Consider the following 18,035-nt stretch of genomic DNA (forward strand, 5'->3'; position numbering starts at 1 on the left):
ATCGCCGTCATGTCAGCTTGAAGCGAGTGGCTGGCCGGCCGGCCGCCTGTCAGCGGGATAGGCCTGTCAACCTGCAAACATCGCGAGGTCTGCTTCAAACAAGGCGGTTCCTGCCGTGCCCTTCACTCTGATTTGGTCGACACAAGTGATTGACGTGGTGCACAGCCAATCGGCGCTGGAGGGGCGGGCGCGGCAGAGCTCGAGGGACAGCTGGTTAGTGACAGGTTGACCCTGGTCCCGCCCACTGCCCCCATGCTCGCACGCTATTTGATGTACCTCCTCACAACGCTAGTCAACAACGATGATTGACGTATGGCACAACCAATGGACGTAGTAGGGGCGGGCGCGGGAGAGAGGTGTAGGGCAGGTTGTCAGTGGTTGGCACGTTAGCCCGGTCCCGCCCACTTCTCTCATGCCTGTAGGCCATTGGACGGCTCCTCCACAACGCTGAGCAACGAGAGTGATTGCGTATCCTAGAGCCAATAGACGTAGGGGGGCGGGCGCAGGAGGACGAGGGAGCGGACCAGGATCTTGCTGTCTGACAGGCTACTGTAGCCCCGCCCACTAATCCCAACCCCGGGACGCCATTGGATGCCTCTGCGTGGTGATTGACGTATTGCAGAGCCAATCAGCCTCGGGCCGGGGGTAAGATATGGACGGGAGCAGGGAGAGAATGTGGGCGGGATCACAGTGACCTGTCCATCACCTCCACGCCCACATCCCCCATTGGATGCCCTCTCCCCAACGCAATCAAAGCGGCTGATAGACATATCCCCGATCCAATCGACGTGGGGAGGAGGAGCAGTCGTGACAGGAGCTGTCGTCGCCCGCCCGCCTGCCCTGCGCCGCGCTGTCACTTGGACGTCAACTGTTTGCTCAGGGACTTGGAGGACAAACTTGTAGGACGCGTCCAAAGATCATAGGGACGCGTCTAGCGGGCCATAACTCTCCCAACTCTCGCCATCCTGCGCGGTGTTGATCAGATATTTATCGACCGGCTGATTAACCGCGTGAAAGATGGCAGTGACGGGCCTCAGAGCCAATTACCACCGGGTGATGGACAAGATCGGATTAATGCTGCCCCCCAGGATGAGGCCGTTCTACGATCACCCGGCAGGTAGGTTGACATTGGCGGTGGGTTTTATACGTGCAGTTGCTTCAGAAATGCCCGGTGGAAAAGTGCGCCCCAGTGCCGGCGGAGGAGGATGGTTCCGCCGTCACTAAATGCTTGCCGCGCCTTGTTCCCTCTTGAACCAAACGTTGCAGCAACCCCGACATCAACATCTTGGATGCTCAACCGCATGTGACCAGACCGGTTTCACGGCTGCTGCTTTCACATTTCAGGATGCTACCTGAGGCTCAGTAACGATGCGGAAAAGAAAACCGACCACATTTTATTGTTTACTTTAATTATTGGTTGTAAAGTGCACGTTGACCTTGCCTTGCTTTGAAAAAAAAAATCAATTTAAAGAATGTTTTTAAATGCTAAGTTTAGCAAAAAAATATCCCCAATATTATAGAGTTAAGACAGTTCCCAATTCACGGATTGGTTAATTGTGTAATCTTGTCAAGTCTGTGTTCGGGATTCTTTATAGAATATTGATTTTAAGCTTTGTCTTTGACAAATAAAAAATATAGGTCCTTGCCAAGAATGAAAAGATGTGGATTACATATTATTTGAGCTGAATTGAAATCGCCACGAATCTGTAAATGTTTTTATATTGCGTTTGGCCTGGACATACATAATGTTTGGGACAAAGACCCATCATTTATTTTGTTGTCTCTGTACTCCACAATTTGAGCTTTGTAATAGAACAATCACGTGTGGTCACAAGTGCATATTGTCAGATTTTATTAAAGACCATTTTTATACATTTTGGTTTCACCATGTAGAAATTACATGATTTTTTTTCTATTACAAACCATTGTTGAGTACAGAAGTAAATAAATAAATGATGGGTCCTTGTCCCAAACATTATGGAAGGCACTGTATTTGGCCAGTAAAGCAAGTGGTGGGAAATTTATTGCCATATTTGTGCATTTCCAAGTCTAAAGTGAACAATTTGACAAATGAGCAACATTCCAGCATATGGACAATGGGCTACATGGCTTCCTCGGTTCAGCAGGCATCTTTAAGAAAGTATGGGAAGTATTTTTACGATACCATGATGCTACACACTAGTGATTCTGTTTTAACCTACTTGTATTTCAACAAAAAATATAGAACCCAGCAACTTTCCTGTCAAATATTAGTACAAATCCAATAGGCCAAAGCAAAATCTTTCTAAAACACCTATTGGGCCTCTGCCCAAATTAGTAACATTTTTGCTTGCTCTCTTCCTCACCTTGTAAGTGTCATTGTCTTGGTCCCTTGCTTTCTCGCTTTCTTTTTATTTTTGCCGTCCAGTTGCATGGTTTGGAATCCATCTGTTTACAGGTTGGGTAGATAAAGCATGGGTGGAAATGCATTGATGTTTACTGCTTAGCTGTCGATCGTTTTTGTTGCCTTTCAGTTTGTGGTGGACTTGCAGTGCATCAATCTGTATTCCAGGACTAGATGTAAGGTTTTTAACTATCTGAGGAAAGTCATGGAGTTGCTTTGTGCTTCTTTCTTCAGAGGGCTCGTAGTTAGCCCACGTGGCTGATACCCTGGCTGTTATGTTATCGATGTTCAAGTCATATTCCTTTGGAAAGTATGCTCAGAAACATCTACTCTCTGCTGGTTTTGACAGCAGCTCAAACCTCGATTCCTGTTCCTTGTGCTTGTTTCTTTTGGAGAATAGCACATAGTGATTTTCCTGAATTTATCAGAAATCATCATTGACTTGGCCATTGCTGCAGGTTATCAAGGTATCTTTGAAGCTTTTTGTGATGCTATTTCTGAGTTAATGTATCTAAATACTCATTAATTGAACAATGACAATTAATTATCAGTCTTTCAATTGGATGTGTTTCTTTTGCTTGCCGATTTACCCAGTCCCTCTCCTTAATAAAGTAACTTTGTGTCATTGAATAGTCAACAAGCATAGCCATTGTTTATGTGAAGCTACTTGGGAAACTCTAAACTAATACTTTGAACCTGCCCTTTGAAAGGCAAAGAAAAGCCACCCAGAAAAGAAATTAAAAGTAATGGGAAATCAGGAGTCTGGAGAGAACAGAACACATTTCTACAGAATTAAAAAAATAATAATAATTAAAGAAATAACACTGGGACAAATAAGACAAAGCCCGGTACTTGCTAGAAACAATGAAGTGCAGGCGCCTGTCTCCAAAAAAAGACACAAAGTGCTGTAGTAACTGAAGAAGGGTTCAGACCCGAAACATTGCCTCCCCATGTCCTCCAGAGATGTTGCCTGAGCTGTTGAGTTACTCCAGCACTTTTAAAGCAGATTACTATTGAAGTAATGTTTTGACCTTCAAGGATTCCTTGTATATTAAAATGGCCGTGTAACTTGAAAGAAATAAATAATCAGGTTACATTTAAGAGGGAGATGAAAGGATAGGGAAATATGGGTCTGTTAACTTGACATCAGTAGCAGAGAAAATGCTGGATTTATAAGGAACATGGAAACAGATCCTTCACGTTATATGTTGAGACTTAGTCAATGTGTAATTTTGAATGGAAAATCAAAAAGTAAGAATAAGCAGGTTATTTTCATGCAGTAATCAGTAGTGTAACAAATATCTCTCTTATGTTGACATAGAATGAGGCCCATTATTCTGAGCCCCCCTTACTTCCTGTACCACAACTTATTATCTTACACGTTCATCATCCTCTTTGATCCTTTCCCACCTCCCTACACTAAGGGGCAATTTACAGTAGCTAAATAAACTACCAGCACACGCTTGGAGGAAGAAGAAGACCTGAGCATTTTGGAGAACCCCACGCTGTCACACAAAGGATGTGCAAAATCCACACAGATAGTGGATCCCTGAAACCACAGGGCTTGAGCCATAGCCATTTAAAAGTTATATAAGTGATTTGAGGTAAACAGACAAGAGAGTATTGTACATTAAAACACTGATTTTAGCATCTGATTCACTGGGTGATGTTTCCTGTGCTCCTTTAAAACTCACTGGTGCCTGTGTTGTCCCATTGCACTAAAACTCACCGGTGCACTGATTCCCACGCTGTACAGCATTGAAACTCACCAGTGTGGTTCCCACATTGTATTCCCTTGAAACTCACCAGTGTACTGATTTCCACACTGTATTCCCCTGAAACTCACTGGTGCACTGATTCCCACACTGATTCCCCTGAAACTCACTGGTGCACTGATTTCCACATTCCCCTGAAACTCACTGGTGCACTGATTCCCACATTGTATTCCCTTGAAACTCACCAGTGCACTGATTCCCACATTGTATTCCCTTGAAACTCACTGGTGCATTGATTCCCACACTGTATTCCCCTGAAAATTACCAGTGTACTGGTTCCCACACTGTATTCCCCTGAAACTTACCTGAGCCCGAGCCCTAATCACACACTACTTCAAGCCTATTACATCCCACTGCTATGTATCTCCATACTTGTTCTTTCAGATCATGACATTTTTGAATGTTTTTTGGGTTTTCCTGTATTTCCACTTTTTTCAAAACAACAATGTGTGAATTATTTCTGTCAGACAAACAGATTATTTCCAATATACTTTCATTTAATTATTTGTGGATGGCTTTCCAATATGATAAGCTATATTAATTTACTGGCAATTGTTTTATAAATTCTCTTCACAATTCTCTTGATATGTAATATATGTATAATTATTTTTATCTATTTGTACCACAAACCAATGCTACTTAAAATTCCATGCGTTCAAAATCCGAAAATGAAAATCTTGGGGTATTTACAAACAGAAATGAATTAAAACATTTTAATTTTTTCATACCTCATCATTATTATTATTATCACATGTTCACATTTCTAATGTTGGTGTGACTGTAACCTGCATATATATAGAAAACAGATATGTAGGCTTTAATTTCTGATGAAATTACTGGTTAAGAGAGCTGAGAGAGTCACGAGTGACAATGAAATTCTTACTTGCTGTAGCTTTACAGCCACATTAAATACAACAAATAAAAATACAATAAATTACAAAGTAAACCAGACCAGAATAGTGCAAGCCAAAGGAAGTAGTGGATACAAATGAAATTCACTTTACAGCAAGTTTATTATACTGATTTTTTGGAAGGCTTATTTCGTTTGGTTTGTTGAGCATGCTCTCTGTTAGTGCTGTAAAAATCTGGCTGGTAAAATCCCTACTGTTGCTGCATTGTAAGTTTCAGGCGACTATTCCTAGCTCTGCTGGCTGCCTGGTGGGGGAATCAAAGCAAATTATTTTTTGGCCAGCAAAAGTGTGTTGTATAAAGTTCAAGAGCAAAGGGTTTTGCTGTCTGTTATCATAAGAGAACTTGATTTTTTTTTCAGTGGTAATTTTTATACTTTCTCCTGAAATCATTTTGTAATATGTTATCAGTCGTCTGTTTGCCCCAGTGAAGATTTGGCCACAGTACATACAAGGGTGAAACCTATTGGAATAATTCTGGAAATGGTGAGGGTTGTGTGGGTTTCCTCCCAACATCCCAAGGAATATTCAGAAAACCTGCCTTGTTTTGACCCTTCACAAACCCTCTTGCAGTTTGCGATGTTCCACAGTTATCGTGCACAATCGCCTTACAGAAATAAACACTTAGATTAAATTTCATCCTGGAAATATAAAACCATTACTACTTAATTTTGTTGATCTTTTGTTTCCAGGTCCTCGTACTATTTTTTTCTGGTCACCAATCATGAAATGCGTGAGTATCAAGTTACAACCAGTTTGGAGATTTGGCACAAGTATAATTCCCTCTAGACTAACCGATTCTGAACAGCACACCTTTTGCATGGTTGTTCTGACACATTGATTCAGAACATCCTGATATGATAAAATAAATGCCCTGTGCCGGACCGTCGTGAGGAAGGGGGAAGAACAATGGGGAGGGAGGGGGTTGAGGGGGGAGAACAAAGGAGGAGCTGCCGTACTTTGTAACTTTGTCAGTGCCGTAGGTGGCCGCTATTTGTATACCTTGTGTATGCAGGCAAAAAAATTAACTGTGCCTTGTCACATGTGACAATAAAGTATTCCATTCCATTCCAAATATGTACTCCAAATGGAGTCATACAGCACAGAAACAGGCACTTCAGCCGAACCTGTCCATGCCAACCAAGATGCCCCATCTACACAAGTGTCAGCTGCCTGCGTTTGGTCTACACCAATGTTTCCCAAAGTGGGGTACGCGTAGGGTACGCGAAAGGTCTTCAGGGGGTACGCGGCAATTTTCAGCTATGTACTACTGAAACATAGATTCATTATTAGAAAAAATTACTGTGGTTACAAATTATTTTATACATACATATTTGCCAATAAATTATATATTTCGTATGAATTCTCCTACTAAGGTTGGGATAGCTGCTGTATTTGGGTAGTTTGCAGACTCCCGCACGACAACTCAGGGGTACTGCCTGAACTCACCGGAGCGCCACTTCGGCACCTCTGTAAAGATAAGCCAAAAGAGGGAATTATAACTCTCTTTTAACCTAGTTGAAAGAGGGGAAAGTGGAAGACCCATCACTACTGGAGTTCCCTGTGGAGGGGAGGGGGGGAAGAGCAATAGGACCCAGCAGAGTCAGACCATTTGCTGTCTGCATCGTGGAGGTTGTGGGCCTGGTGCTGAGCCTGGAACTCTGGTGAGGTGACTTCTCTGGCCCACTGGTGGCCAGTGGAGAGGCGAAGGTCGGCGGAGTCACTGGTGGAGGCCTGTGGTGTGCGAGTGAGTGAGTGAGTGGGTGTGTGTGTGTGTGTGTGAGTGTATGTGCGAAGGCCCAGAGCTGCGGGAGAGTCAGGGCGAGTTGGTGTCGGGCTGGCACATCTGCAAAAAAACGTATTTTTCGTTACTTGCTTGATAGTTATATTTCATGATAATTAGTGAGTGCAACCGTGCAATATTTTGTTATATTATTAAATAATTATATATTTTATTGTGCCAGTTATACACTGGGATGTAGTAATAGGCTATAATCTTGTTTGACCCTCTCGGGAGACTAGCTTGCCTTCCCCAACCCCCCCCCCACATGCAAAACCTGAAATGACGCCCCTGTTTGACAGCTCCGGCACTTACAATATTATCACTCCAACACTGACTACAACTCGTAAATATCGTTCAGCCTCACTTGACCGAATGGTTTGCACTTCATATGGTCGTGGGTAAATGTTTTAGTTAAGATGGTTAAGTAGATATCAATAAAAGTGCTCAATTATTTGATAATATCACGAGTGAGATGCTTTAGTTAAAATAGTGGGGAATAGGTTAGTATTACCTTTTACAATGAAATAAGATTGTTTATTACGAGGGGTACAAGATGCTTACGAACATTTACGAAGGGGTACACGGGTATCAAAACTTTGGGAATCACTGGTCTACACAATGACAAATTTGGCCCATATCCCTCATACCCACCCAAATGTCTTTTAAATGTTGTCATTGTAGTAATAGTAGTAGTGTTTTGCTAATGGACCATGTTTTTATTAACATACTCTAAAACTTTATGCTGTTGCGATGTCAAACTGACCCATATGACAGATTTCCATTATATTCAGCCAATAGGCTATGATGATGTATCAACGGTCATGGCAAAGCTTAATTATAATTCGGTGACCACAATACTACAGAATTTATACAATGATTTGGATTTTTTAATCTATTCTAATTAAACTCGATTGATGCCCTGGTTCCATCCTATTGCAGAAACTAGGATGCTATAATTAATAGTAACATTAAGCTATTGTAAGGTAGACATTCAGTCATCTTAAATCCTTGTAATAAAAATGATAGTGCCAATGCTTGTCATGCACTTTATATTGCTTAATGACGTTTAGTTGGCCCAGATTAGTTACAACTTTTAGATGTTATGAAATTATTTTGAAAGTAGAAATTTTAATGGAAGAGTCCCCAAAGAAAGATAAGCCAATCAGTTAAGAGTATTAACAATGGATTTATTGGTCAAATATAGAGAAGTGGATGGACGTCAGTTTATATGTGAGGCTCGGTGAAATACACATCTTACCAGATCAACCCATGTAGTTCTTCTTCTTCCCTGCTAAGGTATAGTCTAAAACAAAAATGGACTTATTTTTAAATAAATTATCAAGCAGAATAATAGTCTTTAAAAAAAATACTGGGCTGGAACTTGCTGCCAGCTGTAAGTGCCCAATTTGCCACTGGATGATATACCAACTAGAGACCTGATTTCTGTAGTTCTTCCATTTTAATATCCTGGTCCCCAGTAGCAAGGCCCATGCAGCAGCAGATGCTTGTATGGTGTAATGTTGTCATGTGAATAGCCCAGAATACGAGGTGACTGAAAAAGTCTTTGATGCTGGCAAAATCATTTTCCTAACACTTGGAAAGATTACAATTTAAAAAATTAAATATTATTGATTAATTAAAAAAAATTGTTAAAGAAGTGTGATTTTTTTATTTCTCTCCTCTCTATACAGACTTTAGTCATTGCAGGATTAGCTGATTTGGCTCGACCACCGGAGAAACTTAGTACAGCTCAATCAGGAGTGCTCTGTGCTACAGGTATTGTAAGGTCTTTTTTAATGTCACAGCATCATACTGCTCAGAAACAGGCCATTCAGCCCAACTTGCCCATGCTAACCAAGATGCCCCATCAATGCTAGTCCCACCTGCCCACACTTGACCCATATCCCTCAAAACCTTTCCTTTCCATGTACCTGTCCAAGTGTCTTTTAAGTTATGATACCTTCCTCAACTACAGGACACAAAAGTGTTGGTGTTACTCTGCAAGTTAGGCACCATCTCTAGAGAACATGGATAGATGACGTTTCGGGTCGAGACTCTTCTTCAGATTTCCTCAGCTACCTCTTCTGGCAGCGCGTTCATATGCCTCTCTGTGAATAAATTACCCCTCAGTTTCCAGTTATATCTTCCCCTTCTCAACCTAAAAATATGTATTTAGTTTAAAATTTATTCCATCTACGATTTCATTCTTTTGATGAGATTTTGATTTGCTTTCTTTGCCACATAATGACCCAAATTTAATTAGACCCTTGGGACTTTTTTTCTTCCCCCCCACACACACACACACACACACACACACACACATTTTGCATTAGAAGTAGCATTCTTAGTAATGCAACGGAATGAAATAAATCTGAAGCGGGTGATTCCTCGGCATTGATAAACATGAAGGTACTTCAAAACACATTGTTCTGCTGGTCAATATAAATACATTATTTTGTTGTTGATCATAAAATTGCCATCAATCTTTGGATTGATTTTGCAAATGCCCTATTCACATTCCATTTGTGAGAACTGTAGACTTTTTTACATTCAGAAACCTTTTAAAACATTCCAAAATTATTTGTAAAAAATGATAGTCTTTCCACAGGACAAATAACACCTCTGCAGTTCATTTTTAAAGCTCTCTCTGAAGCTCCAATTAAATCACCTATCATTTCCCCTACATTTCAAGGAACATATGATCGAATGCTGTGTTACAAGAATAATCACATTGAACATCAGGACCATAAAGGTCCAGGGAGACTGCAGAGTATTACACTGGAAATTGTATCTGCAAACCACAAGTTATGAATAGAGATGACCTATTATTGTTATCAGTAATCTCTTCATCACACCCTCACCCCACTTATGCAGTTTCCCTACTAATCTATATAATTAAAAGTCTCATCTTGACCACTTCCTGTCTGCGCTGTGTATTGAATTTAGAAAAAACGCTACCATATATTGCTATGATTTTTGGCCATCTTACTCACAGTCCCAGAGTATTTTTCCCATCGATGAAAAATAAAAAAGTTATGAGTGTTTAAAAAACCTTGAAAGCCTCTCGCCTGTCCAGGGGGGTGGGGGCGGGGGGCAGGACTATAAAACCCTGGATGCCTGGACGTGACTCATTCACTCTGCAAGATCGCGAGGGAGAGGCCACGACTCTCATTCTAAGCTGTGAATCAATTGAATTGTGAGTCTGCAATGTTCTTGCAATAAATGATTTGTTAGCCCTTAATGACAATGCCATGAGTTGTTTGACCTGCTGCCCTGCCTGTGCTTGAAATTGCAATGCTTTATTAGGTGCGACTGTGTTTTGAAGGAATAAATGGTTTATTAGGTCCGACTGTGTTTGGTTCAAAAGTCCCGCTCATTTCGTGACTTCCACTTAATGGACAGGTTGCGCTGATTGTGTAAGTGCAGAGCTCATGCTGATTGCGGAAGTGCCGCTAACTGCAGAAGCCCCAAAGTGGAGTGGCCGTGTGAGTATTCAAGAAAGTTTACTGCCATATATGTGGTGTGTGAGTCAGTGAGTGTGTGCGTATGTGTTTGTGAGTGTATGTGTGAGTGTGTGTGTGTATGTGAGTGTGTGTGTATGTGAGTGTGTGTGTTTGTGACTGTGTGTGTTTGTGAGTGTGTGTGTGTGTATGAGTGGGAGTGTGTGTTTGTGAGTGTGTGAGTGGTCTCAGTGACCGAACTGCCAGCCCAAGAATCCATTCGGCCCACAATGTCAATACTAGCCCTCTGGAAACAAGTCCCTTCGGCCCACAATACCATGCTAGTGCTCCAGAATGCCCCCCCCCCTCCTACTGGCCAGCAATATTGGAATTGGTGGAGAGGTGGAATATTGCGTTGGGGGACCAGCCCTCACGTGTGAAGCTGGGATCCAATGGGTCCCACTTAGGCTAGTATCTAATATATTTTCGATCTACTCGTTAGAATTTTCTCTAGCAGACTTCAACGTGCAAGCTGTTTAAGTCCAAGGATTTGGGCTTGAAGGATGAGGGAGGGACTCTTGGGTTTAGTGTATTTGGAGAGCAGTTAACCCAAGCTCAATATTTTATGTGTCGTAGGGATATAGAGAAAGGATGAGAGTCTGGATTCTTGCCTTTGGGAGATAGGAGATATTTTGATGCAAACTGAATGAAAACTACATCTATATTTTCAACAGGCTTGATTTGGTCCAGATACTCTCTGGTGATTATTCCCAAGACCTGGAGTTTGTTTGCTGTAAACTTCTTTTTGGGCTGTGCAGGTGGTACACAGCTGATCCGTATTGCCAAGTAAGTATTTGCCATAGTAACATTTGTACACTAACTATGTTGTTTAGTCACTATAAATGCCAGGCTCCAAATCGAAGATAATTTTCACATACAAAGTCATAAACTGAAACTTACAAGTACCTTACCTGTGGTACAAATTAGAATAGCGATTTTCAAAATTATATATCTACACATTTAATAAATCTATTTTACTTATTAATTTGGAGACACAAGAGACTGCAGATGCTGGAAGGCAATAGCAAAAGAACAAAGTGCTAGAGGATCTCAGCGGGTCAGGCAGCATCTATGGAGGAAATGGAGAGGCCGTATTGGGGTGGGAAATGTCTGCAGTCCAAAACGTCAGACCTGAAACGTCATCTGTCCATTCCCTCCACATATGTTGCCTGACCCGCTGAGTTCTTCCAGCACTTTGTTTGTTCCTTATTAATCTTTTTATTTTCGTGTCCAGTGTTGTCTGTTTCTGCTCTTACCTTAAGCTCTCAGCACTATTGCCCATTTACTCTCAACTTCCCTGATTTAGGTGACATCCTGTTCCATCTTCACTAAAACCACTTCCTCTATTCTGCCCTCTGCTAAACCCTATCTTGCATTACATTGACTGTTAGTCTGGTCATTCTGGAAACACATTTCTTGTGCTTGTACATTGGACCCTCCACTGCACTGCTTCACCTGACTACATTCTCTTTCAGCTCTTTATCCCTTCTGAAGTGTTCCAATCCTTTGACTTCCTTTAACCCATCAATAGTACCACAGTCTTTAGCTATGTAGAATCTCCTCCCGATGTTTCCCCATTTCTATCAAACCAAAATACTGCAAATATTGGAAAGCTGAAATAAAGACTGAAATAGTGATGACCTTCAGATGCTATCAACCTCTAAAGCGGTGTGGACAGTGAATGTTTCACGGTAGCTTTCCTTTCATCATTCCTTGCCAATACGATAGTGTCGTTTCAGAGGCTTTTAGACAGGCAAATGGATATGCAGGGAATGGAGGGCTGTGGATCATGTCCTATCCATGTTCTCCAGAGAAGTTCTCTCTACCCAATATCTCAATACCCAAGTTTGTTTTTTATTTAGAAAGTGCATTGTGCCTGGGTCTCAGGTTTCAGGATCCAGAGGTTTCATCTGCTTTTAATACTGTGAATTTTCCTATTACAATTTAAGTTCCTCATTCTCAGTAGAACCTTGTTTCTCACTGGTCAATGTTTTTTTTTGTCTGTACTCTCAGACAAAGTATTTATTAAAATGAGTTAAAGTATGGATAGAGTTGTTTGCTACTATTGTTCTCAAATATTTTTTTTGTAATGTTCTTAGAAATCAAGGCATTATGTAACTAAGTGTCATTGTGGTTGAATATAAGGTGACTGGTGAAGGGACTCAGAAGTCAGGCAGAAGAGTTTTAGTTGACCTCAACTTTGAAGAGAGTATTCTTAGGAGACCCTTGGACTATCTTTAACTGGAATTTACTGGAGTTTATCTTGCACAAAACATTATTCCCATTATCCTGTATCTGTACACTCTGGATGGCTCAATTGTAATCGTATATTCTTTCCGCTGACTGGATAGCACAAAACAAAAACCTTTTCACTGTACATCGGTAATCGTGACAATAAACTATCGAAACTAAACTAAACTAAACTAAAGGAAAACCAGCCAGGAATGTGTTGCAATAACCAAGTGCGGAAGGTAATGCGTTTCAGCTACAGGGACAATACATTTCAGCTGTAGATGAGCAAAGGCAAAATGGAGTCCAAGTAGTGTTCCAGAGATGGAAATACTCTGAAGCTCATCTCTGGCTCCAGAGCGACTCCAAGATTGGGTGCCATCTGGTTCGGATTCATTCATTTGCCAGGGACTATTGTCGGTAACAAGTTGATAGAATTTGTCACTGACACGCAAGACTGTGGCTTCTTAAGAAAAAGGGCCCTGACCCGAAACTTCGTCTGTCCATTTTTTTGTCCACAGAGTTTCTCCAGCACGTACCTTTTGCTCAGAATTCCAGGCTCTTGTGTCTCCTGTAAACAAGGTTATCTGGGAATTAGTTTGCAACGTAATCCTCTCCACCACCCTTCTTGCAGCTTAAACATATTTTTGGCTCCTTCCCATTTTTCCTAAAGGGACTTTAACCTGAAGATAGTCATGAAGTGCTGGAGTAACTCAGCAGGTCAGGCAACATAACTGGAGAGAAAGGATGGGCGACCTTTTGGGTCAGGACCCTTCTTCAGACTTAACCTGGACACTTGTCTGTTTCTCTTCCCACAGGTGCAGCCAGACCTGCTGAGTATTTCCACCATTTTCAGTTTTTATTTAAGATATCCATGTTGAATCCTAGTTTCTATAACAACCACTGTAGAGTAATCCGATGTGGTAATTTGCACTTATAAAGATATTGTTTGCAACGGTGCCTGCATTGACATAATTGTGGTCCCTCCTATTTCTGTTCTCTTATGTTTGCAAAACTCTGAAACGTTCAGTCATGTTCCCTTCCTGCATTTCCTGTTGCTTTTGTCTCTTTGTTGTCCAGACACTTTCTCAGTCCCATGTTACTGGCTCTTATTTCCCCACTTCCTCCTGCCAAATTCATTTGATTTGGTTCCAGCTATGTTTATGTACAGCTTAGAACAGATTTTCCCTCCCCAGAACTGTTGCTAATACTTTGAAAGTCTGAAGCTATCCTTCTTGTTACAATTTCTCTGCATCCCTGGTCTCACCAAGTTAACAGAACAAAGAACAGTACATCACCAGAACAGGTCCTTCATCACACGTGTATGTTCCAAACGTGATGCCAAGACCAACTCTTATCTGCCTGTACATAATCCATATCCCTCCATTCCCTGCATATCCATGTGCTTATCCAAATGTCTCTTAAATGTCACTATTGAATCTGCCACTACCACCACCCCTGGCAACACGTTCCAGGCACTCACCACCCTCTATAAAAAAACGTGCCAAAAAACTTCCCACAGGTTCTGACTGTACCCTTTCTATAATACCTCTCATAATTTTATATATTTCAACCAGGTTTCCCTGCAACCTCCGGCGCTCCACGTCTGTCCAACACCTCCATTTAGCTAATACCCCCCAATCTAGGCATTTTTCTGGTAAACCACGTCTGCGCCTTCTCCAAAGCCTCCACATCCTCCTTGTAATGGGACTACCGGAACTGCACACAATACTCCAAAATGCAGCCTAACCAAAGATACATAAAGCTTCTTTATCTCCGACTGTGTTTAATTGACCCTGACATGTCAGAACAGTCACTGAATACTATCTGGAAATTAGACATTTTCCTTTATCTGGAGTGTTGTGAACCTTTGGAATTCTGTCCCTAAGAGAGCTTTGGAGGCATGATTGCTGAGTATATTCAGGACAGGATATTCTCTGTCCTGAATATCCTCAAAGACCTATAATGAATATAATGCTGTATATTGGCCTCACAGCACCAGAGACCCAGGTTTGATCCTGACTACAGGTGCTATCTGTGTGGAGTTTGCACCTTCTCCCTGTAACCACATGGGTTCCCTCTGAGTGCTCTGGTTTCCTCTCACATTCCAAAGAGGGGCAGGTTTGAAGGTTAATTGGCCCTTCACTAACTTGCCCTTAGTGTGTCGAATGTGAAAGTGGGATAACATGGAACGAGTGTACAGGTGATCAATGGTTAGCATGGACTTTGTGGGCCGAAAAGCCTGTTTCCACGCTGTGAATGAAATGCATTATTAAACCTAATGCATCTCTTTAGTAGGATGCATGTACAGTGCCCTCCATAATGTTTGCGACAAAGACCCATCATTATTTATTTGCCTCTTTACTCCACAATTTGAGATTTGTAATAGAAAAAAATCAAATGTGGTTTAAGTGCACATTGTCAGATTTTAATAAAGGCCATTTTTATACATTTTTGTTTCACCATGAAGAAATTACAGCAGTGTTTATACATAGTCCCCCCATTTCAGGGCACCATAATGTTTGGGACACAGTAATGTCATGTAAATGAAGGTAGTCATGTTTAGTATTTTGTTGCATATCCTTTGCATGCAATGACTGATTGAAGTCTGTGATTCATGGACATCACCAGTTGCTGGGTGTTTTATCTGGTGATGCACTGCCAGGCCTGTATTGCAGCCATCTTTAGCATATGCTTGTTTTGGGGGCTAGTCCCCTTCAGTTTTCTCTTCAACATATAAATTGGGTTCAGATTGGGTGATTGACTTGGCCACTCAAGAAATGACCATTTTTTAGCTTTGAAAAACTCCTTTGTTGCTTTAGCAGTATGTTTGGGATCATTGTTTTGCTGTTGAATGAACCGCCAGCCAATGAGTTTTGAGGCATTTGTTTGAACTTGAGCAGATAGGATGTGTCTATGCACTTCAGAATTCATTATGCTACTACCATCAGCAGTTGTATCATCAATGAAGATAAGTGAGACAGTACCTTCAAAATTCAAGAGACATTTATTGTCACATGCACCAATTGGTACAGTGAAATTTGTGGTCACCATACAGCCATACAAATAAAAAAAGAACACAGCACATGATAGACTTTAACATAAACATCCCCACACAGTGGAATCAAAGTTACTCCAGCACTTTGTGTCTCACTCCAGTCATTTAATTGTTGTACAAGGAAAAGAAAACTAAAGTGCCCTCAATAATGTTTGGGACAAAGTGGGCACCAAAGTTCAGTCATCCTTCCTCTTTATTGTTCACCCGTGGTCGGGGCCTCCCGAGCCCACTGCAGTCGCTGCTACGAGCGGCCCGAATTTCAGGCCCTCTTGCCTGAATGATGGAACTCCGACGTCGGAACGGAAGAACACTCTCAGCGGCTTGGACTTCCAAATCGGCCACTTCTTACCGGAGACCGCAGCTCCCGAAGTCCATAGGCTGAGTTGGGTGGAGATTAACACTGGCGGCTCTCAGCAAAGGCATCCCAGGACTCCGCGATGTTGAAGTTAGCACCGCCCACGGCTGGGAACTCCGCAAACCACAGCTCCCCGATGTTGAAGCAGCAAGCCCAACACTCCGGAGCTTCAAACGGCAATCCCTGGTGGGGGGTGGCGAGAACGCGACTTGGAGAATAGTCGCATCCTCGCCAGGAAGTGACTGGGAAACGGTTTCCCCCTTAACTTACCCACCTCCCCCACATAAAAATACTAAAAAAAACTCCAAAACATACTTTTTAAACAGACTAAAAATAACAAAAGATGGAAAAACAGACAGACTGTAGGCAAAGGCTGCCATCATGCGGCGTACCTAGTGCATAACACCGCCACCACCGTGTTTCACAGATGATGTGGTATGCTGAGGATCTTGTATAGTTCGTTCTCTCCATACTTTGCTCTTGTCATCACTCTGATATAAGTTAATCTTCGTCTCATCTGACCACAAGACCTTTTTTCAGAAATGTGGTTGTTCTTTCAGTACTTCTTGACAAACTAACCTGGCCATCCTATTTTTGCGGCTAACCAGTGGCTTGCATCTTGCCTTTGTATTTCTGATCATGAGTCTTCTGCGGACTGTGGTTATTGACAAATCCACACCTGACTCCTGAAGAGTGTTTCTGATCTATTGGACGTGTTTTGGGGATTTTTCTTTATTATAGAGAAAATTCTTCTGTCATCAGCTGTGGAGGTCTTCCTTGGCCTGCCAGTCCCTTTGCGATTACTAAGATCACCAGTGCTCTCTTTCTTCTTAATGATTTTCCAAACAGTTGATTTTGGTAAGCCTAAGGTTTGGCTGATGTCTCTAACAGTTTTATTCTTGTTTCTCAGTCTCATAATGGCTTATTTGACTTTCATTGGCACAACTTTGGTCCTCATGTTGAAAAAACAGCAATAAAAGTTTTCAAAGGTTATGGAAAGACTGGAGGAAAGACTAGGTGCTAAGAGCTCTCATTATTTTTTTTCTATTACAAATCTCAAATTGTGGAATACAGAGGCAAATAAATAAATGATGGGTCTTTGTCCCAAACATTATTGAGGGCACTATAGCTTTCTTTTCCTTGTACAACAATTAAATGACTGGAGAGAGACGCAAAGTGCTGGAGTAACTCAGCGGGTCAAGCAGCTTCTCTGGAGAAAAGGAACAGGTGCCGTTTTGGGTCAAAATCCTTCTTCAGACTGAGTCGGGAGAGGGATACGGGAGGCACAGAGGTGAAGCAGTGAGAGAGGGTGTCGCAGAATGCCCGTCGGAGTGAGTAGGAGAACTTCAAGGTAGGCATTCCTTGAGTTTTTGCAGTGGAGCAGACAAAATGTATAGGAAGGAACTGCAGATCTGGTTTACCTCGAAGATGGACACATTTTGTGTTTATCTGCAGTGTAAACCAGCATCTGCAGTTCCTTCCTACACATGAAATGACTGACTGTCTTTTTAGAACAAGCTAACAAGTTAGCTGCACCTAGACGTAGACTTTTTATAAACAGTATGATTTTGATCAGCTATACTCGATCAAGCTAGTGTGATCTCCTGTATATCATTTTGTTTGGACATTTGCTTATTATCTCATTTTATCTCCCCAGGTACCATTATGATTTAAAATCCAAGGCACAGGAATGAAAACAATGGCACCCCACATCATCCAAGACAACTTGTCTCTAATATATTTGTAAATGTGCTGTTACAGATACGTTAATAACTTGCCTCTAATGGTTTTATAGTGGAGATTGTAATTATGTCCTTCATCTCCCAATAAATGATCTCATATTAGCTGCAGTTTCTTGCTAATTAAATTTCAGTTTTAAAATGTTTATTTTATTTTATTGTCATGTGTATCAAGGTACAGTGAAAAGCTTTTGTTGAGTACTTTGCAGTCAGCAGAAAGACCATACTGTACATGATTACACTCAAGCCATCCACAGTGTACAGATCCACGATAAAGGGAATAACGTTTAATGCAAGAAAAAGTC

General features: G+C 41.6%; 1 protein-coding gene across 1 annotated transcript; it reads left to right on the forward strand.

Moving 5' to 3' along the window:
• Positions 1-809: 809 nt before the first annotated feature.
• mpc2b (mitochondrial pyruvate carrier 2b) lies at positions 810-17,835 on the forward strand. Its single transcript, XM_055644661.1, has 5 exons — positions 810-1,117; positions 5,759-5,799; positions 8,541-8,625; positions 11,024-11,135; positions 17,649-17,835. Exons 1-5 carry the CDS (start codon positions 1,018-1,020, stop codon positions 17,683-17,685), a joined length of 375 nt encoding a protein of 124 aa, XP_055500636.1. The 5' UTR covers positions 810-1,017; the 3' UTR covers positions 17,686-17,835.
• The last annotated feature ends 200 nt before the right edge of the window (positions 17,836-18,035 follow it).

This window comes from Leucoraja erinacea, chromosome 13 (genome assembly GCF_028641065.1).
Source record: "Leucoraja erinacea ecotype New England chromosome 13, Leri_hhj_1, whole genome shotgun sequence".
NCBI lineage: Eukaryota > Metazoa > Chordata > Chondrichthyes > Rajiformes > Rajidae > Leucoraja > Leucoraja erinaceus.